Source organism: Microcaecilia unicolor, chromosome 14 (assembly GCF_901765095.1).
Source record: "Microcaecilia unicolor chromosome 14, aMicUni1.1, whole genome shotgun sequence".
NCBI lineage: Eukaryota > Metazoa > Chordata > Amphibia > Gymnophiona > Siphonopidae > Microcaecilia > Microcaecilia unicolor.
The window spans coordinates 22,744,431-22,761,470 of NC_044044.1; the positions used below are offsets into that span (position 1 = coordinate 22,744,431).

At 43.6% G+C, this 17,040-nt stretch overlaps 2 protein-coding genes across 2 annotated transcripts; both read left to right on the plus strand.

Moving 5' to 3' along the window:
* Positions 1-5,649: 5,649 nt before the first annotated feature.
* Positions 5,650-6,573, plus strand: LOC115457031 (olfactory receptor 1F1-like). The gene has a single exon (XM_030186454.1). The coding sequence runs from the start codon at positions 5,650-5,652 to the stop codon at positions 6,571-6,573; it is 924 nt and encodes a 307-aa protein (XP_030042314.1).
* A 7,976-nt stretch (positions 6,574-14,549) lies between these two features.
* Positions 14,550-15,473, plus strand: LOC115457032 (olfactory receptor 8D4-like). The gene has a single exon (XM_030186455.1). It carries the CDS (start codon positions 14,550-14,552, stop codon positions 15,471-15,473), a length of 924 nt encoding a protein of 307 aa, XP_030042315.1.
* Positions 15,474-17,040: the final 1,567 nt, after the last annotated feature.

Here is a 17,040-nt window from a genome sequence, read left to right on the forward strand (position 1 = left end):
TCTGACCATTAGGCCACCTGAGGCAGGGGCCTCAGGCAGCACTCTTCAGGAGTTTCATCTCGGGGACGACTTTACAATGTTTTACCTCATCAAAGTCACATTACAAACCAGGCAGCAGCTGCAATTCCATACACTGCCCTTCCGCTGCATCCGGCACCCATCTCTTCCCTCTACTGCGGCCGCCTGAAGTAACTTCCTTGTTCGCTCAGGCAGCCGCAGTGAAAGGAAGAGGCCTATGCCAGTGGCAGCAGGTCAGCATATGGGAATCACTGCCGCTGTTGGGTTTGGAATGTCACCATGACGAGGGGGACGGCATGTCAGCTCTGCCTCAGGCAACATCTTAACTGAGTGCCAAATTCATTCAAACCTTGCTGTACTGTGTGAAGAGTACAGGGGCATGGAGTGGGAAACAGCTAAGGCAGGAGGGAGAAGGTCTCCTTTAGGGTGTCCTAAACCCACATGGGAGGGCAAAGCCCGCAGATTACGGTCCCCAAGGATGAAACAGGTCAGAGAAAGCAGCTGGTCACCTTCCTCTGGGAGAACAATGAGACCCAAGGACTACAATTCCCAGCAGCCCTTGAAGGAGATACAGGGTAGAGCCAGGAAGAGTTATCCACACTACCAGTCCCAGAATGCTAAGGGGAGGGAGGAGGATCTGGGAAGGATTAATCAGGTGGATGATGGGCAGCTGGAGGAGAGGATTGTAGATGAGCCTATGGATTGGCAACCGCTGGAGAGAGAGAGGGGAGCATTTGAGAGGATCCTATGGACATTTCTGCTTTGCCTAGAGTTAAAGGTAGAGAGCTAAAATGGCTGACGGCAGCTTAGTTCTCTGGCCTAATGAAGGGAGGGAAAAGGTGGCTATGTCAGTTGGTGGGATCCTTACATTCCCTAACCTGTAAGTAGGAGGGGAGTGAAGCAAAGGTTGAACAAGATGGGTTGTGTAGATTGTGACTGTTGTGATAAACACAGTGTCTGCCCTTACAGGAGGAGGCCGCCAGAGGGCGCTCTCCCACTGAAATCGGGAAAATGCCCATTCTGGTCACTAGAGGGAGCTCCAGGGATCGAGATGAGTATTGGCATATATGGGCCAGTAGAGGGAGCTCCAGAGAGATAGCTGGGGGAGTGAGAAGAGTCTTCTAGGCCAGAGCTTTCTGGAACCAGAGGGGCGAGGTCTCAAGAGGTGGGGAGGTTAAGTGGACACCTCATAAATAGCTTCCTCTCAGTAGAGGGAGGGATTTGCCCGAAAGAGAGAAGTTTTGCCCAAGGGAGAGAAGATGGGAGCCTGGAGGCCAGAAGCCTGGACTGTATGATCCCGGTGCAGAGAAGATGAACTGTGTGTTCAAGGGACTGTGTGTCCCTAGTACGGGCAAGGTAAAGCAGGCTGCAGAAGCCTGGGGTTAGAAGTCCCCAAAATATTGTGATTGCTACTGAAGTGTTTAAAAGAACAAACAGCCGTGGGGTGGAGGATAGGACTGTACAGTCAATGTGAGTGAAGAAAGTCCTATCCAGGGGTGGTGGCTGTTTTACACTGAGACCCAGGTCTCCCACAGTAGATGGGCTCAGTGAGAGAATTTGTACTAAGATGACTAACGGCTGGAAAGAAGTGAGTTCCACAAGACTGCCGTATAGTTCAATAAATTGAATTTGCATTTTGATGACTATCTCATTTGCATGTCTGTGAAGGCTGGAGAATCCTAGTTGAAGTTCCAGGAGAGTGCGAGGGGTCACAGCCCGTGAATCAGAGGGGTGACCGGGGCACACTGAACGGGACAGGGGAGGATTCCCAGCCGAAGGAAGACATGCCTGAGCAGTCACCCTGACTAAGGCAGAAGCCCCAGATATAGAGGTGGGTGCTTGCAAGTGACTAGGAGAAGACCAGCCAAAGTCCTGCTCAGGAGCCTCGGGCCAATGAGGCTGGGTAGAGAGCAGGAAGGGCACATGGCTTTACAGATTGCCCTGAAGCCAAGTACCAGGGAGCCTGAAGAGAGCTTAGTTGAAGAATATGCTGAGGTGGGGAAGATAAAGGAACCCCTTGTGTTTTGAACTGTTTGTTTCGGTGCTGTGCTTGCTGGACTTATTCTGAAGGGAGGGGGAAGATAAAGGAAACCCCCTGGTTTGAACTGTTTGCTTCTGTGCTGTTTTTGCTGGAGTTACTAGGGATTTACCACCAAGTGAACTGCTTTGATTGGAAGTCTGTGGCTGAGCAGTTTGCCTGGCCAATTGCAATACATAGCTTGGCTTGGGGGACAAGGGAACTCCGAAGAGACTAGTAAGCGAGACCCCGGCCAGCAGAGGGCTGCATTTCTGCATCACCCAGCGGCCGGGAGCGTTACACTGTGTTGAAGGAAAACAAGGGAAAACCAAGGACTGTTTATTTCTGTTTAGAAGCAAGTGTGCTCTTTAACTGGACCAAAGTGGAGGAACCTGGGAGAAAGGGGAGTGAAAGAGCACAGCTACTCCATTTTCCTTCCAGACTGGGAGAAGGGACTGCCTCAGTCTCTAAGTTTGATACAGTTTGGAATCTAGTGAGGATTCGGGGAAACGCTGAGAGATTCTCCCCACTGTGGAACTATTGTCACAGGCAATGGGCAAAAACTAGGGGAGGGCAGTTGGGGAGGGTTCCCGGGAGAGATGGATGCCTGAGCAGCAGGACCAGGCAGCTGCCTAGGTTGGAGCTGGGTGTTTGAGGGGGGCTAAAGCCAAGGAAGGAGAGGAGGCATATTTGACCCCCGGGTGTTGCCTTAGTAGAAGACTGCAAGGCAAAGGGGAATTGGGGAGAATTACAGAGCATTGTGGATTACAACCCTCCCTGCACCCTGTGGATTACAACTGATCCATGCACTATGTTGGCACCGGCCACTTGATTCACCAGAGATCAGAGCAGATGCCAGTGTCAGATGGACTCGTGTTCTGGCAGGACCAACATATTAATGTGTAAACTCTGGCTGTTGTTACCCTTTTCACACTCATTGAATGGCAGTTGAGATATAAGTCTCAATAGTTCTCACCTGTCTATACATAGAGATCAGTTTATAACTTTTGGGTTTGAAATCATTTGATCTTTTTTTACTTGTTTACTCTGTTATTGCTACGTGCCAGTGACACATAACAAAAGACATATGAGTTTTGGTTTAACCTAATGAACTCTACAGGAATCACAGGGATATTATAATTTTTTTTAAAATCTTTATTTTTATTAGTATTTGTGTATTTTAACAAAATAATAAGAATATTATAATTTTTAAGATTCTGAACAAACCGTCATGCTCTACCTGCCCAGGGAGCAGATCCCAATAGACCTGTTTAGGACTGTGATGACTTCACATAGCATCAGGATATTCTTGCACAGATGCAGAAACCCTTGTTCAGGAAAGTGAAAGATTGGAACCTATTTTGACACTCCCCAGTGTGATAATTCCTCAGACACAGATTGAAAATGTTGTGTTGGCTCAATGTACTTGTATTCTTGGTATGATGTAAGGCCGAAGGATATATAACCTACTTGATAAAGATAATTTCTGCGCTAATTCATCATCTGGTCCTGAGAAACACTTGACATGAGTCTACAAGAGGTAAGCTTGAATTTTCTTGCAAAGACAGTTTTGATGGGGATTGGATGATGGTGGGATTGTTGTGCGTAATTTAGAAGTGAGATCAGCCAGGTAGACTCACATGCTTACAAGACTGAGTAAGTAAGGAATTGCATGAAAATATTTAGTAGGTTGAATTGTACACAGAATTTCAATGTCAGCACCTATCTCCATACTGGAACTAAATATCCACGCAGTCAAGGACTAATAATGGAGCAATGACATCTAACATATACAGGGGCATTCTGTAACTAAGACCTCATCTTTACAGACGCGTGTGCATCTAAATTTGCTGAATGCAAGCATGGGAAAGTGCCAGTAGGGCACGTAAATCCTATTTTGTACCAGTGTGCATAAGCAGAATAATGCATTAATGCAAGGGGGTGTATGTGAGTCGGAAAACTCATTAGTGGTCATGGGTGTGACATAGACATGTCTTCTTCTTATACCATATAGGAGATAACTCTATAAAATTCTATAACAAGATGCCCGGACTGATGCACTGTTTATATGCATTAATGCTGAGATAATTAGTACTCATGCATATAGGTGCATTAAACACTATTACTTAAGCTTGAGCATAAGCGACATCCTGCAAGAGGCATAGACATGGTTGGATCATAGGCACATGTTGTACACAAAATTCATAAATGTATTATGCTTAGATTGGATGTTTGGAATGGAATAGCGACTCATTGATTTAAGGTAAGTCTGCTCTTGTTTGCTCCTTATTCCAGTGCTCTGGTTACGTGTATGAACTTAAGCATTGTTGGTATCAAGCCTTCAAGAAGATAAGCATTTTCCATTGATTAGGGAGTCCTCTTGAGTATATGGATGCCTATTGAACATTCTTTTGTTTTCATTTGATTTATTTTCTTTTAAGTAGAGGAGTGTGGTAGCCGTGTTAGTCCACTCTTAAGGTTATCAATAGAAATCAAACAAAATAAAACATGGAAAAGAAAATAAGATGATACTTTTTTTATTGGACATAACTTAATACATTTCTTGATTAGCTTTCGAAGGTTTCCCTTCTTCCTCAGATCGGAAATAAGCAAATGTGCTAGCTGACAGTGTATATAAGTGAAAACATTCAAGCATTACTATGATAGTCTGACAGGGTGGGAGGAGGGGGGTGGGTAGGAAGTATGCATGGGGACATCAAAGCATATCATTGATATTCTAACAGGATGGGTGTGGATAGGTGACGAAAATAAAATATAATTGAATTAGTGGGTGCATTCATAGAGAGTATCCATGATATATCGAGCAATTGTTGTGGTTAGTCCCACTGAAATTTAACTCGGCTGTATGTTCAGCCTATAATCAACTCTCTTTTGTCCCCCCTTTTAGAAACATTAATACTTGTAGTGGATCTTCCTTAGGCATCTGATATATATTTTCACGACTGAATTGTCATGTATTCTATAAGAGCATTTTGGTACCAAGAATTGGTGGTCATTGTGTGCAAACAGAATGCCTAATACGTGGTGCCCAGTTACACACGTCCTTACCATTTTCAAATCATCACAGATCAGCCAGATCTATTGCTGGTGTAATTGTGGACACTTAAATGTAAGGCACATCGATACTGGGTTATCCTAGTGTTACACATTGGAATCTGGTATTGTAGAATAGACATTCATTGAATGGCATTGGGGCACGTAAATACAGATGTTCCCTTAGAGAATTGCTCGCTCAGTAACAAGCTGTTAGTTGCTTTAAATATTGATGGACATGAAAGGCGATCAGGATGACACTGCGCATTCTGCTGAGATAATAGATGGTTTAAACCTAGATGGTATAGCAAATATATCAAGATCGAAGCCTGAATTCATGCACATTCACAACCAAGACAGCTCAGTGACACTATCAAAGTTGACCTGTACAGAATTATCAAAGACATGTTTTACTTACATTTGTTCTTAGTTGATTTGGATTACTGGATCAACTGTGTTTTTGGAGTATTTAGTGATATGTTTGATCACATTGATTCCTAATTTCTATCTGTTTTCCTTCATTCTGTCTCTTCTTCTTCCTTAAGCTCTAAAACAGTGAAATGGTAAATCATTCCAGTGTGACAGAATTCCTGATTCTTGGGTTCCCAGAGTTTCCAGAGCTGCAGCTCCCCCTCTTCATTCTCTTCTCATTCCTCTACCTGATGGCTGTGTTGGGGAACCTCCTCGTTATCTACATAGTATGTGCTGATCGACACCTCCACATCCCCATGTATTTCTTCTTGACCAACCTATCTGCACTAGATATCTGCTCTTTGACTTCCATTGTGCCAAAAATGTTGGGAATTCTGCTGGCAAAAAACTATGACATATCTTTTTGGGGATGCATTCTACAGATGTACAGCTATATGGTGTGTGTATCTACAGAATTTATTCTTCTAACTGCCATGTCTTATGACCGTTACATTGCAATATGCAACCCCTTGCATTACCTCAACATCATGAATAAGAGAGTGTGTGCTCTTCTGGCTGGTGCCTCATGGATAGCAGGTTCATTAACAGTATTGCCATATAATATTGTTGTATCCCAGTTTCCTTTTTGTAATTCTAACGTAATAAATCACTTCTTCTGTGAACTGGCAGTAGTGGTGAAACTTTCTTGCTCAGATACTTCAATAATTCAAACTATGAATTATACACTAGGGTCATTTTCAGTCTTCATTCCATTTCTCCTAACCATGACATCCTACGTGTTTATCATTTCCACCATCCTGAAAATCCGCTCTTCAAAGGGCAAAAGCAAGGCCTTCTCCACCTGTTCATCCCACCTTACTGTCATCCTTCTGGCATATGGGACTATGATAGGAGTGTATATGAGCCCTGGGGCAATGGATACTGCAGAACCAAACAAGTTGCCTATTGCAATGTATATAGTCACTCTCCCACTGGTAAACCCTCTGATTTATAGTTTGAGAAGCAGAGAGTTAAAAGTGGCCCTGAAAAAAGCCCTCTTGAAGACCCACTAAAGACAAATGTATCTTGTAGGTGCTCTAAAGTACTATTGAACTTATTCCTAATCCCCTCTCTGGTCTGCTCACAATGACTCAGCAACTATTTTGGATGTTTTTCTGCCAGAATGAAACAAAATAAAAACACCCAGAACTATAACTAAGACTTTTTGGGCTAGATCTCTTTTCAGAATGACAGGGAGGGGCATAATGGAACGGGGTGCCCAAGTTTCCTGAGGACGTCCTCGCGAAGAGGCGGGGAAACCCGTATTATCAAAACAAGATGGGTGTCCATCTTTCGTTTTGATAATATAGTCTGAGACGCCCAAATCTCAACATTTAGGTCGACCTTACAGATGGTTGTCCCCGATTTTCGGCGATAATGTAAACCGAGGACGCCCATCTCAGAAGCGACCAAATCCAAGCCAGTTGGTTGTGGCAGGAGCCAGCATTCATAGTGCACTGGTCCCTCTGACATGCCAGGACACCAACTGGGCACCCTAGGGGGCACTGCAGTGGACTTCAGAAAAAGCTCCCAGGTTCATAGCTCCCTTACCTTGTGTGCTGTGCCCCCCAAACCCACTCCCCACAACTATACACCACTACCATAGCCCTTAGGGATGAAGGGGGGCACCTAGATGTGGGTACAGTGGGTTTTGGAAGACTCACATTTACCACCAAAATTGTTATTTATTTATTTATTTGTTGCATTTGTATCCCACATTTCCCCCCCATTTGCAGGCTCAATGTGGCTTACAATGTTCCGTCATGGCATTCGCCATTTCAGAATAAAAGTTACAATTGGTGGAACATAAAGAACATGGATGACGAAATAGTATTAAGCAGTCAGTTATAAAAAGAAAACATTCAGAATATCAAATAAGTGGTGATGCGTTATAGTTCTTTTTATGGATCATTGTGGTATGCCTTGTTGAAGAGATGAGTCTTCAAAGATTTACGAAAGTTGATTAGGTTGTAAATTGTTTTCAATTGGCAGTGTAATAGGTAGGGGGGTTGGGCCTGGGTCCGCCTGCCTGAGGTGCACTGCAGTACTCCCTAGAACTGCTCCTGGGACCTGCATACTACTGTCATGGAGCTGGGTATGTTATTTGAGGCTGGCAGAGGCTGGAAAAAATATTTTAAATTCTTTTTGAGGGTGGGAGGGGGTTAGTGACCACTGGGGGAGACAGGGGAGGTCATCCTCAATTCGCTCCGGTGGTCATCTGGTCATTTAGGGCACATTTTTGTGGCTTGGTCGTAAAAAAAAAAGGATCAAATAAAGTCATCCAAGTGTTCGTCAGGGACACCCTTCTTTTTTCCATTATCGTCCGAGGACGCCCATGTGTTAATCACGCCCCAGTCCCACCGTTGCTATGCTTCCGACACGCCCCCATGAACTTTGGTTGTCTCTGCAACGGAAAGCAGTTGAGGATGCCCAAAATTGGCTTTTGATTATGCCGATTTGGGCGATCCTGTGATCTTCCGATTTTGTGTTGAAAGATGTGCGCCCTTCTCTTTTGAAAATAAGCCTGTAAGTCATAAAAATGTGCCCTGAATCACTAGATGACCACTGGAGGGAATAAGGTATGACCCTTATATTAACCCAGTGGTCTCTGACCACCTCCCACCCCGCTCAAAGATATGATATGAAACAGTACATACCAGCCTCTATGACAGCTTCAGATGTTATGGCCAGTCCTATTAGAGCAGCAAGTAGATCTCAGGAGTAGCATAGTGGTCATTGCAGTGCACTGTAGAAAAGGGAACCCAGGACCCTAACCCACTTAACTGTTATAATAGTGGTGGATAGTATGAGCCCTCCAAAACCCACCAGAAACCTACTGTACCCACATATAGGTTGACAGTTACATTCACAAGGGCTATTGTAGAGATGTAAAGTTGAGTACAGTGGGGTTTTGGATGGTTCAACATAAAATATAAAGGGATAATAGTGAGATGTGTACCTGGGCCTTTTCTTTGAAGTCCACTGCAGTGCCCCCTAGGGTATTCCACTGCTTTGCTGGGATGTCTTTGTGGCAAGGCTACTAAGGGCTCCTTTCATAGCAAAAAATGGCCTGCGGTAGTGTAGGCTCGGGTTTTGGGTGCGCACAGATTTATTTTTTAGCGCACGTAACAAAAATGTGTTTTAAAAAAAATTTTCCTTGAAAATGCAGGTGCGGCAAAATCAAAATTGCCACGTGTCCATTTTGGGTCTCTGATATTACCGCCAGCCATAGAACCGGTGGTAAAGGATTTGGGTGGTAAGGACCTACGTGTATCAGAAATATATATATATTTTTAAGACGCGCCTAGCAGACCAGTGACAAAAATTTAATTACCAGAAGAGCCATGCGCTAGTCAGGTGGTAAGTCCATTTTGGCGCAGACATACGTGGCTTAGTAAAAGGGGCCCTAAGAATGCTGGCTCCTCCTCCTATGTCCCAAGTGCTTGATTTTTGTATGTTTTTCACTTGGACGGTTTCTTTTTTTTTTTTTTTTTCTAAAATGGTCCAAAAAGATAGAAGCACTAAACATAATATATCTAGGAAATATCTGAACAAAAAAGAAAGATGTTTTTCAGGTTTGGACATCATATTGAAAATGCCCATCCACGTAACTCTGCACGTCTATGTGCTTTGAAATTGAGCACCTATATCAGTCATTTTCCAATTGGAAATATGCTTTATGTGTGCAAATTGCTTTATTAAATGATTCTCTTTTATGTGGTAAAAGGTGGGCTTGTTTTGGGCCTCTAACATGACTGATCTATAAAAATAAATTATATGTTTAACCAGTTATCTTAACTTTGTGCTCAGCACATAATGATACTGAGACGTTATCTTGGAAAATTCTGCTATATGTTCAGTTGCTATTTGAATCTTTGGATTTTGTAAAGTAACTCTGCAAACAAACACAGGCTTTTGAATGATCAACGCACTTCCTCTTGACTTATTACTTTTCAGGGCCGCCGAGAGACTGGGCTGGGGGCAAGGCCGCTCCCCCCTCTACCCCCCCGAGGTCACCGCAGCCACTGCTCCTGCCGCCGCTCCCCCCCCCCCCGTCCGCCACCGGGCTGGGCCCCCTGCATTGAAATCGCAGTCTCACCTCCGTGAAAGCAGCACTGCAGGCAGCAGAACGTCTCCCTTCGGCCCTCCTTCCCTCCTTGTGTCCCACCCTCGCGGAAGTTATGTCAGACTAGGGCGGGACATAGGGAGAGAAGGAGGGCCGTACGGAGGAGTTCTGCTGCCTGCAGTGCTGCTTTCACGGAGGTGAGACTGCGATTTCAATGAAGGGGGCAGACAGTCGATGATGGAGGGCGGGTTGGAGTGCGGCACCGGCCCCCCCCCCCCTCGGCGGCTATGTTACTTTGCAGCAGGGGTTCTCAAAAGAGCTGAGTGCCAACAGGGGTGGCCTGACCACTAGGCCACCTGAGGTGGAGGCCTCACGCAGCACTTTTCAGGAGTTTCATTTCTGGGGCCACTTTACAATGTTTTACCTCATCACAGTCCCATTCCAAACCAGGCAGTAGCTGCAATTCCATACACTGCCCTACCGCTGCGTCTGGCACCCGCCTCTTCCCTCTACTGCGGCCGCCTGAAGTAACTTCCTTGTTCGCTCAGGCAGCCGCAATGAAAGGAAGAAGCGTGTGCCAGTGGCATCAGGGCAGCATATGGGAATCACTGCTGCTGTTGTGTTTGGAATGTCACCATGACGAGGGGTGCGGCATGTCAGCTCGGCTTCAGGCAACATCTTACCTTGGTCCGGTCCTGAGTGCCAAATTCATTCAAACCTTGCTGTACTGGTAAAGAGTACGGGGGCATGGAGTGGGAAACAGCTAAGGCAGGAGAGAGAAGGTCTCCTTTAGGGTGTCCTAAATCCACACACGGGAGGGCAAAGCCTCAGATTCCGGTCCCCAAGGATCAAACAGGTCAGAAAAAGCAGCTGGTCACCTTCCTCAGTGACCCCCAAGGACTACAATTCCCAGCAGTCCTTGAGGGAGATACAGGGTAGAGCCAGGAAGAGTTATCCACACTACCAGTCCCAGAATGCTAAGGGGAGGGAGGAGGATCTTGGAAGGATTAATCAAGTGGATGATGGGCAGCTGGAGGAGAGATTGTAGACAAGCCTATGGATTGGCAACCGGTGGGGAGAGAGAGGGGAGCATGGGAGAGGAGCCTTTGGACATTTCTACTTTGGCTAGAGTTAAAGGTAGAGAGCTAAAATGGCTGACAGCAGCTTGGTTCTCCGGCCTAATGAAGGGAGGGAAAAGGTGGCTATGTGAGCAGTGAATTAATAAATGAAGGTTTCAACCTGGGTCAAGTGGGAGGTGGTCAGGTGTTGGTGCTGACAGAGAAAGGGTGAGACCCTTACTTTCCCTAACCTGCTAGTAGGAGGGGAGTGAAGCAAAGGTTGAAGCTGGATTCTGTAGATTGTGACTGTGTTAAAGGAAAATAAGGGAAAACCAGAGGACTATTTCATTTCTGTTTAGAAGCAAGTGTGCTCTTTAACTGGGCCAAGGTGGAGGAACCTGGAAGAAAGGGGGGTGAAAGAGCACAGCTACTCTGTTTCCCTTACAGGGGAGGAAGGGAGGGAGGGAAGAGAAAGGCAGATTGGGAGAAGGGACTGCTTCAGACTATAAGTTTGATACAGTTTGGAATCTAGTGAGGACTTGGGGAAACGCTGAGAGACTCACCCCCTTGTGGAACTATTGTCACAGGCAGTGGGCAAAATCTAGGGGAGGGCAGCTGGGGAGGGTTCCCGGGAGAGATGGATACCTGAGCAGCAGGACCAGGCAGCTGCCTAGGTTGGAGCTGGGTGTTTTATGGGGGCTAAAGCCAAGGAAGGAGAGGAGGCATATTTGACCCCCGGGTGTTGCCTGAGTAAAAGACTGCAAGGCGCCGAGGATTTTGGGAGAAGCGCAGAGCATTGTGGAATACAACCCTCCCTGCACCCTGTGGATTAGAACTGATCCATGCACTATGTTGGCACCGGCCTCTTGATTCACCAGAGGTCAGAGCAATGCCAGATGGACTCGTGTTCTGGAAGACCAACAAATTAATGTGTAAAGTTCTGGCTGTTGTTACCCTTTTTGCACTCATTGAATGGCAGTTGAGATGTAAGTCTCATTAGTTCTCACTGATCTATACATAGAGATCAGTTTATAACTTTTGAGTTAGAAATCATTTGATAGTTTTTTTACTTTTTTCCTCTTATTATTTTGCTACGTGCCAGTGACACATAACAATGAGTTCTAGCCACATATTTATTTTTTATTACACTTATACCTCACATTTTCCCAACTGCGTCAGGCTCAATGTGGCTTACATTACACCGGAAAGGCAAGGGGAAGGAATGAAAGGAGCAGGAAGAGAAGGGAAGGGTGGACGTGCCCAAAATTGACATAAAATTGATGTGTATCATGCAGTGGAGACACAGGCTGAGTCCAGGGGGGTAGGCCTTTCCAAATAAGATGGTCTTAAGAGATTTCCTGAAATTTAGATGGTTTTTGAACGCTTTTATAGTTTTTGGTAAAGCAAATTGGTTTAACCTAATGAACTCTACAGGAATCAGAGGGATATTATAATTTGTTTTTAATCTTTATTTTTACTAGTGTTTGTGTATTTTAACAGAATAATAAAAACATTATAATTTTTAAGACTCTGAACAAAACGTCATGGTCTACCTGCCCAGGGAGCAGATCCCAATAGACCTGTTTAGGACTGTGATGACTTCACAGCGTATCAGGATATTCTTGCACAGATGCAGAAACCCTTGTTCAGGAAAGTGTAAGATTGGACCCTCTGCTGATACTCTCCAGTGTGATAATTCCTCAGACACAGATTGAAAATGTTGTGTTGGTCAATGTACTTGTATTCTTGGTATGATGTAAGGCCGAAGGATATATAACCTACTAGATTTGGATAATTTCTGCGCTAATTCATCATCGGGTCCTGAAAAACACTTCATATGAGCCTACAAGAGGTAAGCTTGAATTTTCTTTCAAAGACAGTTTTGATGGGGAGGGGGAAGGATTAGATGATGGTGGGAATGTTGTGCTTAATTAGAGGTGAGATCAGCCAGGTAGACTCACATGCTTACAAGACTGAGGAAGTAAGAAAATGCATGAAAATATTTAGTAGGCTGAATTGTGCCCAGAATTTCAATGCCAGCACCTATCTCCATACTGGAACTAAATATCCAAGCAGTCAAGGACTAATAATGGGACAATCATTTAGCACATATAGGACCATTCTGTAACTGAGATCCCTCCTTTACAGACCTTTTTACACCTAAGTTTGCTGAATTCTAGCATGGGAAGATGTCAGTAGGGAAACCTAAATCCTATTCTGTACCAGTGTACATAAGTGGAATAATGCATTAATGCAAGGGGGTGTATGGAAGGGGGCAAACTCATTAGTGGAGCATAGGTGGGACATAGACATGTCTTCTTCTTATACAATATACCTCAAGCGAGAGGAGAGACGCAATGTGAAAGAGAGGTGACTTGAGGAGTATAATTGGAAGACAAAAGAAAGAACAGATAAGATATAAGAGTTAATGAATTCCTATGGAAGAGGAAGCTAACATTACATTGAAAAAGTTGTGACTGAAATTGAATGTTCATATTAACGTTAGAGAATTGAGGAAGGATGAGCTATAGTCAGTTGTAGTCACAACTGACAAGGGGAACAACAGTACTTATGTAATTGAAGACATTCAAAGTCCTTAATATCTAAAGGGAAAAGAACAAAATTGTAAAGAAGTTGTTAATGAACTGATCTGTTATAATCTCGTCAGACTATATATGATTATGTTGTAAATTAGAACCATTGTGGTAAGCATGCAAAAACGAGACAACAGAGCACAACGTGGTTAGGTAGTAAGGAGTGTGTGTGAGTGTTGAATGAATGAGTTAAGGTTTGGAACATTCAATGGAATAGCGACTCATTGATTTAGGGTAAGTCCGCTCTTGTTTGCTCCTTATTCCAGTGCTCTGGTTACGTGTATGAACTTATGCATTGTTGGTATCAAGCCTTCAAGAAGACAAGCATTTTCCTTTGATTAGTGAGTAATGTTGAGTATATGGATCCCTATTGAACATCCTTTTGTTTTCCTTTAAATTATTTTCTATTAAGAAGTGAAGAAAAATAAAATATAATTAAATTAGTGGGTGCATTCATAGAGAGTATCCATGATGTATAGAGCCACTGTTGTGGTTAGTCTCACTGAAATTTAACTCGGCTGTATGTTCAGCCTATAATCAACTCTCTTTTGTCCCCCCTTTTAGAAACTTTAATACTTGTAGTGGATCTTCCTTAGGCATCTGATATATATTTTCATGACTGACTTGGCATGTATTCTATAAGAGCATTTTGGTACCAAGAATTGGTGGTCATTGTGTGCAAGCAGAATGCCTAATACGTGGTGCCCAGTTACACACGTCCTTACCATTTTCAAATCATCACAGATCAGCCAGATCTATTGCTGGTGTAATTGTGGACACTTAAATGTAAGGCACATCGATACTGGGTTATCCTAGTATTAAACATTGGAATCTGGTATTGTAGAATAGACATTCATTGAATGGCATTGGGGCACGTAAATACAGATGTTCCCTTAAAGAATTGCTCGCTCAGTAACAAGCTGTTAGTTGCTTTAAATATTGATGGACATGAAGGGAGATCAGGATGACACTGCACATTCTGCTGAGATAATAGATGGTTTAAACCTTGATGGTATAGCAAATATATCAAGATCGAAGCCTGAGTTCATGTACATTCACAACCCAGACAGCTCAGTGACACTATCAAAGTTGACCTGTACAGAATTATCAAAGACATGTTTTACTTACATTTGTTCTTAGTTGATTTGGATTACTAGATCAACTGTGTTTTTGGAGTATTTAGTGATATGTTTGGTCACATTGATTCCTAATTTCTATCTGTTTTCCTTCATTCTGTCTCTTCTTCTTCCTTGAAGCTCTAAAACAGTGAAATGGTAAATCATTCCAGTGTGACAGAATTCCTGATTCTTGGGTTCCCAGAGTTTCCAGAGCTGCAGCTCCCCCTCTTCATTCTCTTCTCATTCCTCTACATGATGGCTGTGTTGGGTAACCTCCTCGTTATCTACATAGTGTGTGCTGATCGACACCTCCACATCCCCATGTATTTCTTCCTGGCCAACCTTTCTATCGTAGATATCTGCTCTTTGACTACCATTGTGCCAAAAATGTTGACAATTCTGTTGGCTAAGAACTATGACATATCGTTTTGGGGATGCATTCTACAGATGTACTGCTATATGATATGTGTTGCTACAGAATTTGCTCTTCTCACTGCCATGTCATATGACCGTTACATTGCAATATGCAACCCCTTGCGTTATCTCAACATCATGAATAAGAGGGCATGTGCCCTTCTAGTAGCTGCCTCATGGGTAGTAGGTTTCTTAGATCCATTGCCACACAATATTGTTATATCCCAGTTGCCTTTTTGTAATTCTAACGTAATAAATCACTTCTTCTGTGAACTCGCGGTAGTGGTGAAACTTTCTTGCTCAGATACCTCAATAATTCAAACTATGAATTATACACTAGGGTTATTTGCAGTCTTCATGCCATTTCTCCTAACCCTGACATCCTACGTGTTTATCATTTCCACCATCCTGAAAATCCGCTCTTCAAAGGGCAAAAGCAAGGCCTTCTCCACCTGTTCATCCCACCTTACAGTCATCCTTCTGGCATATGGTACTATGATAGGAGTGTATATGTACCCTGGGGCAATGGATACCGCAGAACCAAACAAGTTGCCTATCGCAATGTATATAGTCACTCTCCCACTGCTAAACCCTCTGATTTATAGTTTGAGAAGCAGAGAGTTAAAAGTGGCCCTGAAAAAAGCCCTCATGAAGACCCACTAAAGAAAGACATATGTATCTTGCCCTGACCATGATAGCAGGTGCTCTAAAGTACTATTGTTGTTATTCCTAATCCCCTCACTGGTCTGATCACAATGACTCCTCAACCATTTTGGATGTTTTACTGCCAGAATGAAACAAAATGAAAACACCCAGGACTGTAAGACTTTTGGGGCTAGACCTGTTTTCAGATTGACTATGTCATAAAAAGGTGCCCTGAATCACTAGATGACCACTGGACGGATTAAGGTATGACCCCCATACTCAGCCAGTGGTCTCTGACCCCTCCCACTCCCTCAAAGATGTGAATGAAACAGTACATACCAGCCTCTATGACAGCTTCAGATGTTATGGCCAGCAGGTAGGTCCCTGGAGTAGCATAGTGCCCAGTTCACTGTGCAAAAGGGAACCCAGGACCATAACCTATTCTAACTGTTACATTAGTGGTGGAAAGTGTGAGCCCTCCACATCCCACCCAAAGCCTACTGTACCCACCTATAGGTGACAACTGCAGTCATAAGGGCTATTGTAGTGGTGTACAGTGGGTTTCTGGTAGGTTTTGGAGGGCTCACCATAAAATATAAGGGGTTAATGGTTAGATGTGTACCTAGGTCCTTTTATGTGAAGTCCACTGCAGTGGACCCTAGGGTCTCACACTGCTTTGCAGGGATGGATGTGTGTCTGTGTGGCCAGGTTACTAAGAATGCTGGCTCCTCCTTCTTTCCAGTAGCTTGATTTTGTGTGTTTATTTTTATGCCTCTTCCATTTTTGTATACCCGTTGTATACTTAATTTGATTTTATGATCTGTACTAGTATTGTCTTTCTATGTTTGATGTCTTATGGTTCTTCTTATGGAATGCCAGTTACTTTGTACTTTATAATGCATTTAGATGGATGTTACTTTTAATATATATATATATATATATATATATATATATATATATATTCAGAACGGTCTCACAATACCTGCTTGTTATATTACTAACATGTTTTTTCACTATCATGTTACCTAAGATCTTTCTGTAACACTAAATGTATATTTTCTAATTATATTTCCACCATTCATGATGTATTGTAAGCCACATTGAGCCTGCAAAGAGGTGGGAAAATGTGGGATACAAATGCAATAAATAAATAAATATTTTGTAGTTTATCTGCCCAGGGACCAGATCCCAATAGACCTGTCTCAGAGTTCGATGACCCACAGCTCATCAGAATATTCTTGTACAGACGCAGAAACCCTTGTTCAGGAAAATGAATGATTAGATCTTGTGTTGATATCCCCCAGTGTGATAATTCCTTAGACACAGATTGCAAAGGCTGTGTTGGTCAATGTACTTGCTCTGTTGTTCATTGGTGTGAGATAAGGCTGAAGGATATATAACCTGCTGGATGTAGATCTTTTCTGCAGTATTTCATCATTAGGTCAACAGCAACATTTGATGTGAGGCTGCTGGAGGTAAGCCTGAATTTTCTTGCAAAGAAAGGGGTTTTTTGGAGGGGGTGGGGTGGCAGTTGGATGGTGGTGGGGTTGTTGGGCTTATTTAGAAGTGAGATCAGAGAACTGCC

Excerpts from the sequence above, each read along its gene's own strand:
- LOC115457031 (XM_030186454.1), top strand. The coding sequence starts at position 5,650 with ATGGTAAATCATTCCAGTGTGACAGAATTCCTGATTCTTGGGTTCCCA.
- LOC115457032 (XM_030186455.1), top strand. The coding sequence starts at position 14,550 with ATGGTAAATCATTCCAGTGTGACAGAATTCCTGATTCTTGGGTTCCCA.